Source organism: Pseudonaja textilis, chromosome Z, assembly GCF_049901715.1.
Source record: "Pseudonaja textilis isolate UNSWEBS1 chromosome Z, rPseTex1.2, whole genome shotgun sequence".
Taxonomy (NCBI): Eukaryota; Metazoa; Chordata; class Lepidosauria; order Squamata; family Elapidae; genus Pseudonaja; species Pseudonaja textilis.
Window position 1 is genome coordinate 72,033,967 of NC_142008.1, and position 23,014 is coordinate 72,056,980.

General features: G+C 36.8%; 1 protein-coding gene across 1 annotated transcript in view; it reads left to right on the forward strand.

Moving 5' to 3' along the window:
* STK17A (serine/threonine kinase 17a) overlaps positions 1–23,014 on the forward strand; it is a 60,453-nt gene that overhangs the window by 33,380 nt on the left and 4,059 nt on the right. Inside the window, exons 2-6 of the mRNA XM_026702280.2 lie at positions 9,102–9,314; positions 11,558–11,702; positions 21,261–21,387; positions 22,487–22,535; positions 22,628–22,804. Coding sequence (XP_026558065.1) covers positions 9,102–9,314; positions 11,558–11,702; positions 21,261–21,387; positions 22,487–22,535; positions 22,628–22,804 — 711 coding nt within the window. The remainder of the gene's footprint in view (positions 1–9,101; positions 9,315–11,557; positions 11,703–21,260; positions 21,388–22,486; positions 22,536–22,627; positions 22,805–23,014) is intronic.

The following is a 23,014-nucleotide window of genomic DNA, read 5'->3' on the forward strand; positions in this document are numbered from 1 at the left end:
CGACAAATTTCCAAGTGCTCTGCAATTATCTGATCATCATATACTATCTTCCCTACTGACTTCCCCAGAAAAAGGTCAATAGGAAGCCGGCAGGGAAGATTGCAAGCAATTACCACCTGGCTAACTCCTGGGCTGACTGAAAAAAGTCAATTCCAAAATCCAAGCTTGGATTTTGGGGCATATCTTTTTCAGCCAGCTTCTCTGAGAACAAAAATGCTGCTTGCCAGATATAGATTGGAGTAGAGAAGTGGTGGCGAACTATGGCACGCATGCAGAGGTGGCGCTCGGAGCCCTCTTTATGGGCACGTGCACCGTTGCTTCAGCACAGAGTTTGCCAATTGGGGCAGCCCCAGTGGGATCAGGCATCCAGCGGGGCAGCCTAGGGGGCAGGGTCCTCTCCCTGGCAGAAAGTGAGGAGGAAAGAAGAGCCTGATGGAGAGGGAGCTGCAGAAGTGGAGACCGATTCCAATCCCCTCCTTGAGCCCTCTACCCCTGGAGAAAAGAAACAAGGAAAGACTAACATGAAACACTTGGTTAGAAAGAACTGCAGCCTTTCTCTGCAGCGGACAGTGGCACCAAGGTTGCAGGCCCGTCAGGCAGTGCCGTAGACAGCCCTTGCTTGGCCAGATCCTGAATTAACTGTCTTAATTTGGCTACTGTGGTAAAGTCACCCCTTAAATCTTGATTTAATTTATAAATACATACAACTATAAACAAATCAGTTATACAAACTACACCTAAAGTGATTTTACTGCCTTTCTTTTGCCCAGGTATTTTTCAGGATTTACAATACATGCATTCAGTGTCTATAGTCCAGAGCATAAATACATGTGTGTTGAACAGAGTTGAAAGGGACTTTGGAGATCTTCTAGTCCAGCCCCCTGCTCAGGCAGGAAAACTGAGGATGGCAAACTCTGAGTAGAGGTCTTGGGAAAGGTGTCAGAAAAACAAAATAGCACTTAGAAAGGGCCTTGCGGGGAACCCTATACCATTTCAGAGAAATGGCTACCCAGTCTTTTCTTAAATACTTCCAGTGATTGAGCACCCAGAATTTCTGGAGACAAGCAGGTCTACTGGTTCTCCTTAGTTTTAGGTTTCTTCTGTTTGTTCAGTTTCCATACATTGCTTCTTGTTTGCCTTCTAGTGCTTTGGAAAATACACTGCCCCCCCCCGTCTATAGATACATTGAAGCTGGGTGTGACAAGGAATGGCTGGGAGGGGAGGGGCCAGGCAAGGCACCCCTTGACATGAGTGACATTGAGTTGGCCACGCCCACACAGTCACATGGCCACCAAGCATGCCCACCCAGACACATGACTACCAAGCCACACCCACCCAATCACATGACCACCAAGCTGTGCCCACCAAGCAAGCCACACCCACAGAACCAGTAGTAAAAAAATTTGAATCCCACCACTGCTACCAATGATAATTGAAGTTTCCCCCATGTTTCCAAATCTTTCTTGCTTTGTTGCATTGGCTTATTATAGTTATCCTCCTTTATTGATGAGCATCTTGCTATCAGCCATATTCCTAAATATTTAACTTTTTTGTGATTTGCAATTCAGTTTTCTCTTCTAATTCTCTTTTCTGATTATCTCTGAGATTTTTAACTAATATCTTTGGTAATATCTTTAATGAATATCTTATCTTTGTTAATTTTGAGGCCTGCTACTTTGCCAAATTCTTCTATTTCTTTTAATAGTATCATTCCCAAATCAATCGGGTCTTCTAAAAAGAATACCAAGTCATCTGTGAATGCCTGCATTTTATATTCTTCATTTTTATCTTGCTTCCTGTTTTTTTGTCTAATCTGCACTAATAAGACTTCTATTGAAAGGATAAAAATTAGAGGTGACAACGGACATCCCTATTTTATTCCCTTAGTTATGTTGAACCTTTCTGTAAAATCACCATTTATTATCATACTAGCCTTCTGCATGGAATATATTGCTGCTATCATTCTTTCAAAATTTGGCCCAAAATTCATGTCTTTTGTTTGTTGAATAAAGAAGTCCCAAATCAAATTATCGAAGGCTTTTTGCGCATCTAAGAAAATCAGTGCCACTTGTTTCTCTAGGTATGCTTCATAGTATTCTAGTACATTTGTTACTATCATAGTATTATTTCTAATTTGCTTTTCAGTAGAAATCCATTTTGGTCTATATGTATTATTTTGTTTAATAGTTTTTTCATTCTTTCTGACACTGTTGTCATAAATATTTTATAGTTGGCATCTAGCAACGAAATAGGACTGTAATTTTGGATTTGTTGGTGGTCAGTACCTTCTTTGCATATTAGGGTAATTTAGCCTCAGCCCACAGTTTCAGCAGTTTTGCTTCTAGCAATACCTCATTATATACTTCCAACATTGAAGGTTCCATTATTTCATACATAGTCTTTTAAAGTTCCCCGGGGTTTTATTACTTTTCTGCTTGTACACTGCTTTTTTCAGTCCTGTGTGGGTTATTTCTTGTTCAAGATTTCTTTTCTATCTTCTGTTACTGAAGGTAAACCTTTCTCTTTTAGATTTTGATAAATCTTCTCCTTTTCTATTTTGTCCTGTCTATACAAGTCTTCCATCCAAAGCTGCTTCTGCTTCACAGCCGAGTTTCAGCTGTCAAGCCTATAATTAACTTTGAGGCTTAGTGGCTTGTGTTTTAAAGACTCAGCCTGCATTAGCAGCCTTTGTTTTTGGACTGCCTGATTGAGAACAGGAATGAGTGTGTATGCTGGCTATCCCAGTCCATTAGTCCTGCCACCATAGCTCAACTGTTCGCAGCAGCAGCAGCAGCAGTCAGTAAGCAGAGCATGGTCGCATCACCCTGCTGAAATAAGGCTGTTAAGATGGCTGAGCAATTCCTGTCAGCAGACAGTATGGTAGATCAGGGAGCTTCTACTTTGGCTCAGCCTAGGAAGACCAGCTCCAGAAGAGCTAGGTCAGCTAGCCAAGGTGCTGCTGAAAAGAACAAAGTGAAGGCCATCTACTCCAGGAAGCCTTCAAGGGCTAAGAGAAAGATGCCAACAGGAGACAGAAGGCTCTGGAGAAGCAACTCTCCAGAGCTGAGAAGAGAGCTTAGCAGCAAAATATTTTTCTCCCTCCTCAGACAACAACTGCCATCTCCCACCCTCAACAATCCAATGTTGCAATTCTAATGAACTGGTTACCAGAGGGTGAGAGTGATCAGTTAGAATTCCCCATTCCAGTCATTCAAGAGGATGTTTAGCAATTTCCCTTTGCCTGCCTAGCAACAGAGTTGACTGAACCTCAGGTCAGGGATAGGGAATTTGCTCCAGTAGCTACCTTTACTCCCACTGCAGTTGGGCTTCCTCTGTCTGAGGACCTTAAATCCCTCATCTCACAGGCAATTTCCCATGGGGTAGCCTCTACCTTACAGCTCAGAAGATACCCTCCATCCATAACTTCTGAACCTCCCCAACAGCTGTCCCATCACTCCCAGCTTCCTGTGGGAGGGGGACAGGAGCAAAGGTCGGTATCTCCCTCCCAGTCCAGTAGAAGTAGAGCATCTGTAATAGAGGATGAGGACCAGAGGGAACAGGGGTTCTCAGATGATTACCAGGACCTCCCTGATCCCCCACCATTCACTGGACTCTTCTGTCCAGTGTTATTTAAATCTCTTCTTCACAAAGCCAGGGCTGTGGTCCAAATAGGAACCACACCCAGTGCAGCCGTTGCACCAGTGGAGCCCCAAGGGCCTAACAATGTGGTGTTCTCTGAACATACATAATGCAGGAGGACATCCCCTGCCCCAAACCTTTATTGGACGTGGTTAAGAGGCAGTAGAGCCAGCCTGGCTCCTTTCCTAACCCAGGAAGGAATGACAGGTGATTTTTCAACATGGCTCCTCTTTACCTGATGTCCTAAAGCTGCCCTGGCTTCTCTGGTCTTCTCCTCAGCAATATCTGTGGGCATTGCAGAAGCCCTGAAGGTGGAAGATAAGGCAGAAATTTAATTCCCCTCTTGCTAGTGCCTGGGCAATAAATGCGGCTACATCCACCTCCTTTTTTTGCTAGCTGCAAACGAGAGTCCCTCCAGAGGAGACCTGAATACATCAAGATATCAACAAGTTGGCGGCAGCTGCTGAATTTTTAGCCAACTCCTCCCTACATGCTGCCAGTTCTCCAATATCACCTCCTGCCATTTATTATGGCTTTGCCAATGGCAGGAAGATGCCAAAACTAAGTGGAGATTAGCTTCAGCCCCGTATAGGGGTTCCTCACTGTTTGGGGAAGCTCTGAATCTCTTCCTCACAGAAAATAAGGACAAATGCAAAGTCCTGGCTTTGGTCACCAGAAGAGCTGACAGATGGACAGTACCATATGTCATTTCTCCTTTCGCTCAGTGGACATCACCAATGACCAGTCACAATTCCAATGACCTTTCCCCTTTAGATCTGATCATCAACAGGACAGATTGGGGTTTAGGGACAGGTGCAGGCAGCAACCCAAGTCCAAGCAGCCCTTTCATGGAGCAGGGGTCGCCCCTTTCACCATTCCCAAGTGACTACCAGGACCCTTCTCCCATTGGAGGGCACCTAGCCCTATTTACATCCCAACGGGAAAAGACTACCACTGACTCGTGGGTTCTCAACACATTAAGATTTGGCGACATCCTAGAATTTCTCTCCATGCCTCTGAGGCACTTTATCCGTCGCTCCATCTCCAAGAACTCTACCAAGAGGAATCTGATGAACGTGGCAAATCAACACCTATTGGACATCCAGGCCTTTGGCAGGAGGGTGCTTCAGCGAGTTCATGTTGATAGGGGGACTCAAGACCAGACCAATTCCCGCCCATAGGGATAGCCAGGCTTTGGTATGTCCCATGTGTGGATTCTCCAATTGACGTGCTGGAGAAAGAGCATTGTCTTATCTGAACGCTTCTTTTTAGCACGGTGATGGAGAATCCACTTCCCCCTTGGAGGCAATCAGGTCCCTCATCCAGGACAGGAAGAGCCAATGCCACCAAAGAGTCCTTCGGATACCTGTGCCTTCGTTATGAACTGGGAAAGTGACAGTTGACAGAGGGGCATGGTGAAAAAATGAAGGATTCAGTCTCTGGGCAGAAAGACATGTATCTACCCCATGTGTGGATTCTCCATCGTTGTGCTGAGAAGAAGTGTTCAGGTAAGACAACGCTCCTTTTACATCTTCCTGTAATGAAATTTTTTCCCCATTTTTCTTTATTTGGGTTATATACACTTTTGTTATTCCATGTGGGTATGTTTTAGTGGTGTCTCATAAATTTTGTAGTGTGTATTGATTCTTATTCTCTTTGAGAAATATTTCCAATTCTTTTTTAATTGGTTGGGTATACTCTTTTTCTTTCAGAATTATGTGTATTCAGTATCCATCTTCTATTTTTTTTTCTTTAGGCCTTTCCAAATTATTTTCAAAAGGTTGTGGTTTGCCCAAGTATTAGATATAATCTCTATTGAGTCTATATTATTTCTTATTTCTCTGTTCATCCAAACCATATCAATCCTAAATTTATGGGGGTTAGAATAGAAAGTGTTGTGGCTCCGGGCTTGGATTCAGCTCCTGTGATTGATATGAGTTCAAGTGAAGAGGTTATGGCAGAACGATATGAACCAGCCTGGCTTACTGATTGGACTGATAACCAGGATGAGGAGATGGACGTGACAAAGGACGACAGACCTGATGTATTAGAATTGTCAGGACCTTTGACCTCCTCTAGTTCCTTATCTGATCAACAGCCGGGAATGGCTGACAGGGAAGTTTTGAGAGAGTCTTCTAGTGGAGATGAGAACTTGGAAAATTTGTGGTTAAATGTAAAAAATAGAAGACGGTTGAAAAGGCAAAATCAGCTGGAGCGAATGAGAAGGGCAAGTCAGTAAATTAGCACGTTGCCTTAATGAGTATAAAAGGACACAGCTGGGCTGGTACATTTCGCCAGGAACAAAATAACTATTTGAGTGAAGACGTTACAGCAAAGAGCTTTGAGGCTGAAGATTTATTGCCAGGACTGGTTTGCCGGACAGAGTAAAGATTTATGCTGTGGTTTCTGCCAGCCGTTATCTTGTAAGACTTCTTTCCGTTTGATTTAATTGTGAAACGGCTGCTTTCTGTTTTGTTCATTTGAATTTCGAAGGGGAGTCATAACAAGAAAGTGTATTTATTTTCTTTCAAATTTAGCTCTCTCCAACTGTCCCTCAGATTTAATTCATGAGTCATCTCGAAAAATGGTTTTGGCAAAATTTTCCTCTTATTTTTTTAATGTTTATGTAGTCTTTATTGATGTCTACCATTGCATTAAAGTTCTCCAGTAAGCAGATGTTCTCCTGTACTGTTTCTATTATTTTTTTCATGTAGTTTGCTATAAAATTTCTTTTGGTTGTCATTTGGGGCATAAATTACTACCAATAATACTTGCTTTTGTTGTATTTTAATTTCAATCATTAGTGTTCTTCCATTATCATCCGAGTAGATTTGTTTTGCTTTTAGCCTTTCTTTGATATACACTGCTATTCCTTTTCTTGTCAGCCAATGAGACGTAAAGTTTCTCTAATTTTACTTGTTCTAAATAATTCTTGTGCTGTTTCTTAATATGTACTTCTTGAAGACATATTATATCCGCCTTTTGTTTCTGTAAATTTGTAAGTATTGGTTTCCTTTTTATGGGGGAATTCAGTCCATTGATATTTTTTGTTATTAGCTTAAGCTCTTCTTCCATTTTATTGTCTATATGTCTGTCTCTGTCTTCTATTTGTCCTATTATCTCTCTGTGCTCTTGTTCTTATCCCCCCTCTTTCACCTCTTTGCTTCACTCTTCTTGCTCTTTTTTTTTTGATTGTTGCTTCTCTTGACTTCTGCTTTCTAGTTCTTTGCTGCTACATTTTTCTTCTGCTACTATGAATTGATCGTAAAACTCTTGTGCCTTATCTAGGACTGCAGAAAAAACGATTACTACCAACCTGCCTTCAATCGAGGACCTGTATACTGTATACTTTCAAAAAGAGGGCTGTGTAAATATTTACAGACCCCTCACATCCTGGACATAAACTGTTTCAACTCCTACCCTCAAAACAATGCTATAGAGCACTGCACACCAGAACAACTAGACACAAGAATAGTTTTTTCCCTGAACGCCATTAATCTGCTAAACAAATAATTCCCTCAACACTGTCCAACTATTTACAAAGTCTGCGCTACTATTATTGATAATCTTCTCTTCACTCCTTATCATCCACTCACCCCAAGACTGTAACTATGTCGATTGTATCCTTATGATTTATATTGATTGTATAGTATGATTTGATTGCTTATTGTACTCTATGACTATTTTTTTTAAATACATTTTTATTGGTTTTTAAAAACAAACATAACATAAAAATATCAAACCATCTTCCATATGTGTACATACAGTGTGCTGGTTGGTTTACGAATTGTTTTGTGCTTCCATTTGTTAGTCTTCAATTACAATTACATTGCATATAATCTCGTATTTTCAATCAAAAATTAAATACCTTAGTATCATTATTAATCAATCATTTGACTATACTTTTAATCATTCATGTTTTACAAGATAATCATAATTTACTTAGTCTGTTTTATAACAGTTCATATTATCATCCCAAATCTATCCTAAACTCATTTTGTAGATATAATAAGAAAGAAGTACATCTTTATACTTTATTTTCTAAGAGTCTACATATTTCATTGCTGTATTTTATTGTCTAACCATTGATAGAATAGATCCCAAATTTTATAAAATTGTTTATCCTCTTGTTCTCTAATTTCAAATGTCAATCATCTCATTTCAGCACATTCTAATATTTTCTTAATGATTTCCTTCTGTGATGGTATTTTCTAATTTTTCCAGTTTTTAGCAAATACAATCCTAGCCGCTGTTAATACATTTACAATCAGGTATTTCAAGTCTTTACTATATATTTCAGGTAAAATTCCCAATAAAAATATCTCTGGTTTCAAGTCTATATGTTTTTTCGTCATTTTTTCCAACCACATGTGGATTTTAGTCCAGTATTTTTTAGCATCCGCACAAGTCCACCACATATGGTAATGACTATTATTAAGTGTTGTACCTGATGATTCTGACTCTTGATGAATGTATCTTTTCTTTTATGCATACTGAAAGCATTTGCACCAAGACAAATTCCTTGTGTGTCCAATCACACTTGGCCAATAAAGAATTCTATTCTATTCTATTCTATTCTATTCTATTCTATTCTATTCTATTCTATTCTATTCTAGTTAATCTCTGCTCATATGGGTATTGATTGCTAGTGAGATGTTCTGATCTTTTGGTTTCCTCTTTTGAGTGGTATTTAGATATTGTTTATCTCCATATGGCTTTTGATGGTTGATTTTCCTCTGAATACCAGGCCTTCAGAAATTCTTTGGCATTTTAGACTTGAATTGATCTAGGATTTCACAGTTTCTCAATTGAAACTATGGTTAAATCTGTCCTTGTGTTATGAACTATGGTTGAATCTGTCCATGTGTTTATTTATTAAACCGTTTAGCTCAAGGATTGGCAAACTATAGGCCTCATGTGTTCCCCAACAATTACTTTGCACCACCAGACAATTTCCAGACAATTTCCAGAAAACATTTATCAAAATTAAGTGGATGACATCATTTTTGCTAAAATAATTAAAACACGTACATAAAGCTCTGGCAAGTACTAATGTGCCAGTTTTGCCAATTAACCCTTCAGATAGATTAAAGTTTTGGTTTTTTTTCTCTTTTATTCATATAGTCACATTATGCACCATGAATCCTGCCATTCAAATACATGAAAACAAATGACACACAAAATAGCTTCCCAATCCTGGGTCAGGCACTTAAAAACATTAAATGTTTAGGGAATACAAAATTATTTTTTTTCAGTGTGTTTTCAAGTCATAGGCATACAGATAAAGAGTTTTCTTGTGTCATTTGAAGATAAAATTAAACAATCCCTTTGTGTTTCTCAATTAATTCATCCCAAAGCATTTTTTAAAGTTCATTAGTTAGGAGTACTCTGGTGGGCTGATTATAATTTAAATTTGCATCCAGTTTATTTGTTCTTCTTCTTCTCCTTCTCTCAAATTGTAGGGGGAAATTTGCTGTAGTAAAGAAATGTATAAACAGACAGACAGAAAAAGAGTTTGCAGCAAAGTTCATGAGGAAAAGAAGAAAAGGCCAAGACTGTCGAATGGACATAATTCATGAGATTGCAGTCCTGGAATTGGCACAATGCAATCAATGGGTTATTAACTTGCATGACGTATATGAGACACCAACAGAAATTATTTTGGTTTTGGAATAGTAAGTAATACCTTTTTTTGTCTTAGTGTAGCATGTTTGAGCTTTTAATATATGCTTGATGAAATAACTTCAGTTTCCTCTAATTTATTTTGATTTTATCCTGCTTTATCTCTGGAGTTCTGAATCACATCCAAGAAACAGGCAAAATGAACAAAGAAAATGGGAGATGATCATATGAAGTATAGAATAAGGTTTCTGTTTTGAAACAGAAAAATATGTCAGAAATATTAGAGTTTACTAATAGTGGAAGCAAAGCACCCTAGATAAATGGTTTGGATTCTTATTATTTTCTGCTGTAAGTGTGATTAGCTGAGGTTCCTCCAACGGCTATAAGACTGTTCACATGATTCTGGGATATTGCAACTGTCATAATTGCAAGCTAGTTGCCAAGCACCCAAACTGTGTTATATGACCTCAGAATGGTGCAACAGCTATAACTTTGAGGATGGATTGTAAGTCATTTTTACTGATGCTGTCTTTACTTCTAATCATTGTTAAACAGATTAGGAACACAAGTTAAAATAGGGAAGAAAATGGTAAGTGAACACTTATCTACCCTAGACGAGTTCAAATCATCAGGACCAATGGATTACACCCCAAGGTTCTGAAGAACTGGCAGATGTGATCTCAGAACCACTGAACTAATTATTTCAAAGTTCCTGAAGCACCAGGAAACTGCCAGAGGACTGGAAAAGAGCTGATGTAGTTCCCATATTCAAAAAAGGAAAAAAAAATAGATCCAGGAAACTACAGACCCATCAGCCTGACTTCAATACCAGGGAAGATTCTGGAAAAGATAAGCAATGAATCAGCAAACACCTAGAAGCAAACAAAGTAATAACCAAAAGCCAGCACGGGTTTGTCAAAAACAGATCATGCCAGACTAATCTTATTGCATTCTTCGACAAAATGACAAAATTACTTGACCAGAGGAATGCTGTCGATATAATTTACTTGGACTTCAGTAAGGTATTTAACAAGGTAGACCACAATTAACCTAAAGAACGGTTGCTGGAACTGGGTATGTCTAGTCTTATGAAAAGAAGGACTAGAGGTGACATGATAGCAGTGTTCCAATATCTACGGGGCTGCCACAAAGAAGAGGGAGTCAAACTATTCTCCAAAGCACCTGAGGGTAGAACAAGAAGCAATGGGTGGAAACTAATCAAGGTGAGAAGCAACTTAGAACTAAGGAGAAATTTCCTGACAGAACAATTAGTCAGTGGAACAACTTGCCTCCAGAAGTTATAAATGCTCCAACACTGAAAGTTTTTAAAAAGAGATTAGATAACCATTTATCTGAAATGGTGTAGGGTTTCCTCCCTAAGCAGCGGGTTGGACTAGAAAGCCTCCAAGATTACTTCCAACTCTGTTATTCTAATAGATACAATGTCCCCATAGAACATTATTCCTCTTTGTTTCTTCTCCCTTCTCTCTTCCTTTCCAGCTAGCAGATAAATAGTTACTGATGGGGGAGGGAGTAAACAAGGAACTGTGGGACTGGCCTGGAAACTGTCATGGAATGTTGAAAATGATGATACCATGATTGCAGCAGCAGTTTAGTAATTCAATTCATTATAAGCCAATTCTGAGCTTCTCTAGAAAGAAGAGTATATTAGTTAATTGCCTTATTTCTAGAAAAGGCCCTCTTTATACCACTTCTTATACAAAGGGAAGGAAAAAGGTTGATTGCAGCATAGCATAGTCACTGCTCGTTTTAAAGAGAACTGTTACTTGTCATGTCTAGATAAATTATTTTAACATCGGAAGGATTTAAGCAAACTGATTATTTGATTAACTTTTATTTTCAGAATTGTCTTTTGAAGATTTAGATATGTGATTTAAAGTTGAAAACAATATTTGGTTTAGGAAGATTTTTTAAAATAAATATTGCTTGAATGAGATATTGCAAGGAGTGTTTCTTTGGTAGAAACTTTATACTTCTTAAATTTTCTAAAGACAACTCATGCATAAAAATACATTTTTGTAGAAATTTATTTTTAATTTTTACATTTTTATATCAGGTTTAGTTAATTCTTTATTATATAATTGATTTGCTGTTGAATTTTGCTATTAAGTGTTTTGATTTCCATGGATGTATTTTTATTTGAATTTTAATATTTTCATTGAAATGTTTTAACTTATTAAAATAATCGGAAGCATAATTTGTAATATAAAGATGAGATATAAATGTAATTAACAGTGAATAATTGGAAATTATAAACAAATATTCTTATTCTCAGTGCTGCTGGTGGAGAAATCTTTGACCACTGTGTAGCTGAAAGAGAAAATGCCTTCAAGGAAAAAGAAGTTAAGCATTTCATGAGGCAGATTTTACAAGGAGTTTCCTTTTTACATCAAAACAATATAGTTCATCTTGACTTGAAGGTAAGGTTATTACCGTCTGAAGAATAGAAGCAATATTAAGAATCCATTTATCTCATAAACTCTTCATTATATTAAAAGTTTTATTTTTTTAAGTGTTTTGATTGCTTATTTTGAAGAATACATTGTGACATTTTAGAGATTTTGATTTTTGGTGGAAAAGACTTCTGCCTACAATAGAACTTCCGGTCACTATCATAATCCATTCCATGACTTTGGTCACAACCCAATTTGATCGTGATCGGAAATGAGACTGACTGTGTATGCGTGTAAAAAAAATGCCACGGAAGGGGAAATAGGCATGATTGTGTTTGATCGCCATCCAAGTATTAGTTCATGACCAGCTGCAAATTTTTCTGAAATGTTTGGTCATCACCCAATTTGGATGTGGTCAAAAGCATTCGTTACCAGGGGTTCTACTATATTTAGGAACATCTTTTACCTTGCCAAACTGTTCTTCAGTTGACCCCCAGTATGTACTGCAGGTTATGTTATCTCTGTTTTTTTTCCTGATGGTCAGTTATACATCCAAATATAATGTTACGCAATTGTATAGAGCTTGGACTAAGAATTTTCTAATATCACATATTTTGGTACATATTCGTTGTGCACACATGAACCAGCTTTTGCTTTGTTCCTCAGTTTCTTGAAACACTAATAGGAAACCTGGCATACCTGCCAGTTCAGGTACCTGCAGAAGGGAAGGGAACATATTTATGTAAATGCAGATAAAAAAAATACAATTTTAGATAAATAATTAATCTACATGATTTTTGACTATTATAAGTATGGGGTAATTAATGTTTACCTCCCATGTGATAAGGCAGTGCATCAAGCCAAAGAAGTTTTTTCCCGAAAGCCATCACTCTGTTAAATAAATAATTCCCTCAACACTGTTCAACTATTTACAAAGTGTACACTATTATTACTTTTAATCTTCTCACCACTCCTTATCACCCATCCCATCCCGCTTGACTGTTTCCTAGTATGATTTGATTATTGATTGTACCCTATGACTATCTTTAAGTTAAGTTATGATTCTTGATTCTTAAAGAATGTACCTTTTCTTTATGTATACTGAAAGTATTTACACCAAGACAAATTCCTTGTGTGTCCAATCACACTTGGCCAATAAAGTATTCTATTCTATTCTATTCTATTCTATTCTATTCTATTCTATTCTATTCTATAAGGATTAAAACAAAAAAATTTAACATGAGTATCTATTCCTACTAATGCTTGAAACTGTAGTGCTATCTTGCAGTGGTTTGATTATGGGATGTTATGTTGTATATAATGGAAAATGATAATGCATTTATTTTAGTCTGGTTCCTAGACGAATTGATGCCAGTTGATCTACAATGTTACAAATTAATATTATTTCTGAGCAAAGCATTTGTAAGGACAAGCAAAGTCTACTTTGATTCCCCAAATAAGATAACCAATAATATATTACAATGCTGTGCCACAGAAGCTAAAGAAGATTGCACATCCAGAAAATGCAAGAAACTTCATGTCACAAAAGGAAGGCAGAAGAAATATATGCAATATTGGTATATGGGAAGATCCATGATCATCTTAGGGAAAACAATAGTATCTAGTGTGAAAACCAACTTTTCCTTTGGAATTTCAAATAGTTTCATCAATTTTGCTATCATGACATAACATTGGTATAAAAACATTGTTTTCAGTATCAATATCCAGAGATCCAGTTACTAGTGATTTGAATGTTAGGACAAAAAAGATATATAAGAGTATAATCTTGCTGTAGGACATAAGGCATTATTATTATGGTTCGTTGTATAGTCAGATTTGGCGTTTTGTTCTTGCTTCTTAGCACACATTACTGAGCAACATTTGTGGGAGCCCTTTGAGGAGCTTCTCTGTGGGTAGGACTCAGCAGCTGAATAACAATCACGCTGTTCTCATTCTGCCACTTGGAAATCTCATGACATCATCACTGGATGAATACCTGGAAATTTTACAGATATACCAGCAATTTTTAAACTAAGTTCACAATGTGCCTTTTTATTATTTTCCATCTTGGGATTTATAGCATCATGTAAGCTTTTGTTTCAAAGTTTAGGCCTAAAGATTTAGGCCTAAGGACCAATATTTACATTGGTAAAAAGTGTATGCTTTACATAATTACAGGTTTTGCTGTCTATAACAAATTACACTTAATTTGGAAAATGAGACTTAAGCAGGGGTGGGATTCTATTGGTTCAATAAAACAGCTGAGGTGCGGCAAACTACTCTGTCGTGTGAATCAGCTGTGCTAGTCTACTTCTTTATTTTCCTTTTTAAAAGTTACCGAATATTTTAGTTTGCCATATTATATAAAAAAGGAATAAAAACTGATAAAAACAAATCTTAAATGTCATTGCCCCTTCAAATGCCCCACAATTGTTTTATTTTCTGAATGGATGTATGACTGAGTTAATTATATTGGAATAATTGGTTAATCTTCTCAGGAATCATTTTTGTCACTTGGTAAAATTACGTAGGCATTACAAAGTACATGAAACCACCACTAGTAAACATGCAGTGAGCAATTAGGAAGACCACATGACTGAGCAAAACAAATCTTGGTGTGAAGAAACTTAGCTATCAAATATAGGAAGACATTTAAATATAGGGATGACAATTTATAGTATTTGTGAAGTTATTTGTGGATGTGGTTTTTTTTTTAAGTTTAGTCTTTAGGATTTGTGACAATGAAGTTGCAGAATCATAGAATAACAGTGTTGGAAGGGAACTTGGAGGTCATCTAGTCCAACTTCCTGCTCAAGCAGGAGAGTCTATTCCAAATATTAGCCTCTACCTAGGATCGAACTCACAGCCTCCTGATTGTGAGGCAAGAGCTCCACCTCTAGGCCACACACAGAGCATTTTCCATTCATACAGTTTCCTGTAAATCAGTATTGGTGGCAGGAATGCATGCAGCAGCATCTTTTTTCTTTGTGCAGAATGGCAGTCCCCTTGGACTTAGGTTGTGGCCCTGCTCAGCTGCAACATTGGGATTATTGTATATTATCTCTGATCAATTCCTTCAGGTGACAAAGAGATTATTAACAATATGGAGATGAATCATCCACATGGACAATACAGAATTGTAGTAGATTGAAACATATCAATTGATATATACCAGTTGATTGAAATATATCTATTATACAATGCTTGAGCAAGCACTGGCAAAGTAAATTAACAACTTCAGAGATGATACTCAGAAAAGCCCAACAAGTGAAGGGGTAACATTGGAAAGAAGACCATGATCTGTTAAAAATCAGTTAAAAGTAATTTATAGTATCCTGTTATTAACTCTAGTGAAATAAAGAATTACCATTGTAGTAACTAAAAAAAAAAAAGTAGCTCCATGTTGAACTGTGGAGTCCTTGGTGGACTTTGAGCTTAGTTGTTGTTGCTGTTGTTTTGTAGATACTTTGTCACCCAACTAGGTAACATCTTCAGTGCTAGAAAGTTACTGAAACATCTGCAAGAAAATATATTTTCAGATAGTCCAAGGACTCCACGGTTGTCATTGAGCTGTTCATACAGATAAATCATTTCTAAATAACCTTAATCACAGTGTAGAGTTGATTTCAAACCACTTTGGCAAGGAAGAAAGTACTATGCTAATAAGAAATAAAGACTTCATTTGGATTGAGACCAGGATATTTATATATTGTTAATTGGAAGAATTACAGAATGCCTTTTTTGAATTGACACAAAGATTAGGCACAGAGTATTTAAAGAGTGCTATTGCGGAGATATGTTGGAAATAATTGAATTGACATTGCAGGATACTTAGCTGAATATATTGTTTGAAACTTAATGTTAACTACATTAGAAATGTTGATGAACCTCACTCAAGCTCTAGTAAGTGCTCAGTGTAAAGTTGTAGCATAAAAGAGAAAACTATTGATTTCTCAAAACATAGCCTGGGGAAAGTATTATCAGCATATATAATTGATACTCTGTCAGATTCAAACTTCTTAGCTTTCAAAAGAGATTCTTGATGATGATCAGATAATTACAAGACTATTCCAGAATATTCACAATCCTACAAAGCTTGATCTGAACTATAAGCTTCAGGAACAACCGAAGACATTGGAAATAAATATTGGAATTGTTGTATGGTAATAATTAAGGTAGTGTAATAAGAAAGGCAAGCCCACAGTTGCCTGAACAGATACTGTAGTGATTGTTCAGGACAAATAATACACAAAATAATTTTTGGTTCACATAATCATCTTAAATTGATGATGGAGCAGACATAAATTAATGAATGCTAGATTTGACAGCAGTGACATTTGTCCTAAATAGGTGGCTAGAAATATAAATAACATATGGTAAAATCTAAAGCTTTGGTGGGAAGACATGTTTTATTTATTTATTTATTTATTTTATTTTATTTATTTGTCAATTGTTTACAAGATAATAAGTATAAGTGTATACATAGTTATGAATACATGAAATGGGTACATATAAGAAAAATAAAAGAAAAATAAAAGAAACAATAGGACAGGGACGGTAGGCACGTTGGTGCGCTTATGCACGCCCCCTACAGACCTCTTAGGAAAGGGGTGAGGTCAAAAGTAGACAGTCTAAGGTTAAAGTTTTTGGGGTTTGGCGAAGAAACTATACAGTCGGGTAGAGTATTCCAGACATTGACCACTCTGTTGCTGAAGTCGTATTTCCTGCAATCAAGCTTGGTGCGGTTAACCTTGAGTTTGTATCTGTTGTGTGCTCTTGTGTTGTTATGGTTGAAGCTGAAGTATTCATTGACAGGTAGGACATTGCAATGTATGATTTTATATACCATGCTTAAATCAGACCGAAGACGGCGTAATTCAAGGTTTTCTAGTTCTAGAATTTCAAGTCTGGTGGCATAAGGTATTCTACAATGAGTAGAGGAGTGGAGAACTCTTCTTGTGAAATATTTCTGGACTTTCTCAATTGTGCTAATATCAGATACGTAATGTGGGTTCCAGACTGATGAGCTGTATTCGAGTATTGGTCTAGCAAATGTTTTGTATGCTCTAGTTAGTAGTGTGATATTACCAGAGAAAAAGCTACGTAAGATTAGGTTAACAACTCTTAATGCCTTTTTGGCTATGTAGTTGCAGTGGGCTCTAGCACTTAGATCATTAGAGGTGAGTATTCCAAGGTCCTTTACAGAGCTTGGATCATCAACAAGATCTTGACTATTCAGCTTGTATTTTATTTTCTGATTTTTTTTGCCAATATGTAAGACAGAGCATTTATTTGTTGAGATTTGAAGTTGCCATTTGTTTGACCATTCTGATACACAGTCAAGATCTTTTTGAAGGGTAGCAGTATTGTCTGTGGTATTGAACAGCTTTACATCATCAGCGAAAAGAACGCAGTTGCTCTTAATATGATCACAGAGGTCATTTATGTAGAGTATGAAGAGAGTTGGTCCTAGAACACTGCCTTGGGGACACCACTATTGACAGGTACAGAATTTGATAGGATGCTCCCAATTTTGACCATTTGTTGTCTGTTTGACAGGAATGCTTCTATCCAGTTATGCAGTTGTCCAGAGATACCATAGGATTTTATTTTTAGGAGTAGTTTGTCATGTACCACTGAATCAAAGGCTTTACAGAAGTCTATGTAGATTGCATCTATTGTTTTGCCCTGATCAAGTTGTGTAGTCCATATGTTTTTGCAGTGTAAGAGTTGCAGATTACAGGATAGTTTTTTTCTGAAACTAAATTGTTTATTGGAGAGTAGGTTGTTTGTCTCTAAGTGGAGGATGATGGATTGGTTAATAATTGATTCCATGACTTTACAGGTGACGCAGCATAAGGAGATTGGTCTGTAATTTTCAACTAGGCAAGGGTCTCCCTTTTTGAAGATGGGGATGACTGTGGCTTGTGACCATAGGTTAGGCAAGGAACTGGTCCCGAAAGATTTTTCAAAGATTATGCTTAGAGGTTTGGCTATGGCAGTGGATAGCTTTTTTAAGAAATAGGCACATATTCCATCCGGTCCAATAGATAGAGATGGTTTTAGATTGCGTAGTGCTTTTTCAACATTGTCTTCTGTATAATCGATATGTATTAGATCATTGTAGTTATCTGTGGTTCGGCTAGGAAATACTGGGCATGATCCATTGCTGTTTACAAATACTGAGCCAAAAAATGTGTTAAAGATGTTGGCTTTAATGGTGTCGTCGTTGCAGTCTTTACCATTAGGTCCTATCAGGGGTGGGATGGACCTTGAATCTTTTAGTTTGTTGTTTACAAAATTGTAAAAAGCACTGGTGGAATTGGTGCTTAGAAGGTTTTCCTCTTGTTTAATGTGATAATTGGTGCATTCAGTCTTTATTTGGTGGCATAAATTTTTGTATCGGCTTTTGAAATTGGCAACGTGACCAGATTTGTTTTTCCGCCAGAGTGATCTCTTTTTGGATTGAAGTTTCCTTATTGTTATGGGCAATCTGTTTTTTTTGTTTTGTTTTGGGAGTTGTTGTTGGTACATATAGTTTGATGACTCTTTTAACTTCAAGTAAAAATATGTTGTAATGGTCTTCAACAGTATTGCATCCAGTGAATAGAGATTGCCAATCAAGGGATGAGAGATCGTTGTTTATAAGATCATAGTTGCCTTTTTGAAATTATAATTGGGGATCACATCATTGTGGTGGTTTTTGTGTAGACGTATGTTGAGACAAAAGTCAATCAAATTGTGGTCACTGCTGGAAAAGGGTTCTTTAGTTTGTATTCCATAAATTAAATTCAAACTATTGCAGAAGATGAGATCGAGGCAGTTGTTTAGTCTAGTGTTGTTGGTTGCTAGTTGTTCCAGTCCCAGATTTGTAACAGCATTGTAAAAGGTTGCATGTATGGTTTCAGTTGTACATTCATTTAGGGTCCAGTCAATATGAGGCAGATTGAAATCACCAAGAAAGATAAAGGGTATGGGCAGGATGCTGCCCATGTTAGTAGTGTATTTAGCTTGTTTACATGTTCGATGTCATAATCAGGTGCTCTGTAACATAGTAAGAATCGAATTGTGATATTTAAGGATAGTTCACAGATAATGGTCTCGGGAAGAGCAAGCTCCTGGGTAACTTGGATATTTTTAGATGTAAGGACTTTTTATAGAAGATAGCAACACCACCTCCTCTACGAATTTCACGATCTGATCGGTAAACATGATAGTCTCTTACTGTGGTAATGGAGTCAGGGAGAGATGCGTTGAGCCATGTTTCACAGACAAATATAATGTCAATTTAGCCATATTTAGTAGGAGGAAAAATTCAGGTATTTTATTTACAAGGCTTCTTGCATTGAGTAGCTTGCATTTAAGGCCAGCAGTAGTTGGAATTGAGGTAGTTAGGGCGTGCGTGCCTAGTCTTGGGTGATGGTGGATTGGTTGAGGTAGGGTTGTGGTTGAAGGTTAAAGCTGAGTTGCGGGATGTGTGACTTACTTTTGATACAGTCAGCATGGTAGTCAATGCACAGGTCCTTCTCTCCATTGTCTAGATGTTTTTGAGTTCAGTGCGGAGTACATGGGAGCGGGCACGTTGCTGTATGGTTAGGTCAGGCGACAACGGAGGTTCTTATGGTTGGTGTTGGTTTTGGCGAGTGAATTTATAGTGTAAATGAATTTGCGTTTGCTTGATTCATTTTTGCAAATGACCCTGCAGAAGCGTGGGGTCACAGAGCCGTCTCTGTTTTTGAGCTCTTGGCCAATGCGGAAATGTCAAGTATTTCATCAGGGAGATGGTTGATGCTTGATAATCACTGATGATGTTTCGGACAGTTGTGATGTCATCATTTCATTGATGCCCTCTAGACCAAATAAGATGGCGTTTGGACGTTTCCGTTCATGCTCAACAGCTTCTCTGATGAGGACTGGGATATCAATATTTGTCTGGGTTATGTTTTTTTGTGGATTGGGTTGTGGATTGGGTTGTGGTTGTTGAGTAGAGATGTGGTTTGTAGCTATTGGATGTTCAGGTTTTTGCGTTGTGTCTTTTTTTTCGAGGTTGGATAATCTTTCTTTTAAGGCGTCCAGGGATGCTACTATGGTGTCAAGGGATGTTAATCGTGTTTCAATGGTATCGACTCTTTCCAACAGATCCAGTTTGGGTCTGCATGATTTGCAGAGAAATGGAAACTCATTGGATGATTCTAGGTATTGAAGCATTTGCTTTGGTAATCCCAAGCAGTCATGATGAGCGTATTTGTTACACAGAGAACATTTGATGGAGTTTTCATTATCCTTTAGAGTTTTGTAGCATTTAAGGCATGTGCAGGAGTCTTGTGGTTCATTGTTGGGGATTAATTTCTCTTTAGGTTGTGGTTTGGCATTGGATTTTTTTCTTGGCATGGTAGGTTTGTTAAGATAGTACGTTGGTTGAATTAATTAATGGAACAATTTTGGGTAATCAATATAGCCAATATCACACCAATCAATCAATTGCAGTAATCTCTCTAGTCAGATAATTTCCTAAGCAACAATCAACCTAATCAATTAATTACACTAACTACTAATCAATTAATTACACTAATCATTAGTCACACTGTTCAATTAAATTCACTAAATCACTGATTTTAATAATCAATTAAATTACATGAATCTTGATCTATTAGTCAGTAATCACACTCTTTGCACTAAACACTCTAATCACACTAATCAATTAATACAATAAATCAATTAAACCATTAATAAAATATTTTATAGAAATTGATTATCTAATCATTGATGTAGGTGATGAGGTAGAAAAGTTGTAAGTTTTGAGGTAATGAATTAATGGGTGTTTGATTAAAGTAATGAGGTAGTATTGAGAGTCTTTAAGGAAAGGGTTGTTTGTTTTTCTAGCAGCTGTGATAGACTGGGTAAGAGGAATTTATTGCTCTGATTGCTGCTGTTATTGCTCTGTAAACAAAAGGCTGTAACAGGATGTTCAAAGCACGCTGGGTTTTTTGAAAGAGAGCAAAACTTGCTGAATTAAAACACTTTAACTACAATCAATATGTCTCTGAATAAGATTGTTTTGCAATAGTTTCTAAAGTTGTTCAAGTTGAGTAGTACTAAAATACAGTCCAGAAATTTGGGTTAACTAATCCAATTTGTCCTTTACTTTTAAAGTTACTTCTAGTTGCAATACCTTTTTTTTAACTAAATCTGACAGTCACTCCAGATCGTTAATCACAGTTATTTTCCTCCTTTGAGTCCCACTTTCCAAGGAAAATTCCACTGCAGAAATTTGAGTGATTCTAACCAAGACTAAGCACGCTGTTACAAGATCTTTCCTTTCTTTTTCACTTCTGTCTTAGCTGACTTACTGGTTTTGATTTAGCTATGCAGGCAATTCTCTTTTTAGTTCGGATGGAGGGGTTTTCTTCGGGTCAGTCAAGGAGACTGTCCTCTCCTCTCAACAACTGAAGCATTCCTCTGCCGTCCAGGGTAACTTTTGGCTCCTAAGAGCCTCAGGGCTTTCTCCTCCCTCTTTGTTACATGTCTGCTAAGAAATGGTTAAACCATTTTCCAGTAAGCTTATTTCCTTTTATATTTTTTTAGCCGCAAAACATTTTGTTAACTTATGAATCACCTTTGGGAGAAATTCGGATAGTTGACTTTGGACTTTCCAGAATAATGAGAAATAATGAAGAACTAAGAGAAATTATGGGAACACCTGAATATGTTGGTATGTTTGTTATTTATGTGATCTTCAGAGCAAATAACTTACAGCATATAATGCAAACATTTGAGTTATGTGATATTTATCAGAATTTAAGCTTTGAATGTTTCAGATCTTACAATATTCAATTTCTATTCCAATAGAAAATCAGAAGAACAAATAAAACTTTTTCATTGTTTGTGTAAGCATAACCTGCATTCATTACTTAGCATTACGTTGCCTAGATTGCATTAGATTCTTGCAGCCAGGCTGGCAAAGCAGATTTTCCAGTCATCTTTTTCCCAAGGTAACAATAGCAATAACACTTAGACTTATATATTGTCCTATAGTGTTTTACAGCACTCTCTGGGCAGTTTACAACATCAGCATACTGTCCCCCACAATCTCTATCCTCATTTTACTGATCTCTGAAGAATGGAAGGCTGAGTCAACCTTAAGCCCATCAGGATTGAATTTTAGAATATGGGCAGAGTTACAGCATTCTAACCACTGCACAACCAGGGTTGTTGTAAGATAGTTCCTCTAATTCTGTAAAAATGCTTTGCAGAATGTTGAAAGCATCTTATATGCTTATAAGGAAGGAGATTCATGCAAAATCAAGTAATGGCACCTTCACTAGCATCCATTCCTGAAATTGAGTCTTTGGAGATTCTCCTTAACAAAATATGTCCCAGTACTATATTTCTTAGAAATCTCAAAAAAGATAGTAAAATACTAATCAGCCATGATCACAATAAGAAAATAATTAAGTTATAATAAATTGTTTCCAGAAAGCAATTATTTTTAAAAGCAATTAGTTTATTTTTAATATTCAAGATTTATTACAAGTTTGATGTTTTGTATGCAATTTGCCTTTGAATGTAAATAAAATTTGATTAGCATATTATATTTCAACTTACATCTCCAAATGAAGTTTATCTATTCCGTTTATCCTTTTCACATTATTATGTTTCAGTTATCAGTGGCAAAGGCTGAATAATTAGTTTCTACCAACTAAATTGCATATGTCAAAAGAAATACACCATCTCTTTGCCATCTCATTGCTGGCAATTTTATACCTAACTATATTGTTTTCTAATAGCTTACCTGTATTTTTTTCTAATAGCTCCAGAAATTCTAAGCTATGAGCCAATCAGTACTGCAACAGATATGTGGTAAGAAAAACTCTTTATCGAAATATTAATTCAAAACCCACATATTATTCTCTCATGAAACTTATATATTTTTATTTTCTTTTTCTATTTAGGAGCATTGGAGTATTAACATATGTCATGCTAACAGGAGTATCACCTTTTTTGGGGAATGATAAACAAGAAACATTCTTAAATATATCTCAGATAAATGTAAATTATTCTGAAGATTTTGATCTTGTATCTGAACCTGCAGTAGATTTCATCAAATCTCTTTTGATTAAAAAACCTGAGTAAGATGTATTTCAGTTATTTTGCTTTGAGTATTAACCTATGCAAATGAAAAATAAGAATTGAAAATATAAATGATTATTTAAGTTATATTACTCTTGGCTTAAACAATGTCATCTCATGTGATTTTGCATTAGCAGTGAATTTAGCTAGACTGATTCTGATGATTAAACTGGAAATATCTAACATAGGTATGATTTTAATATATGTAA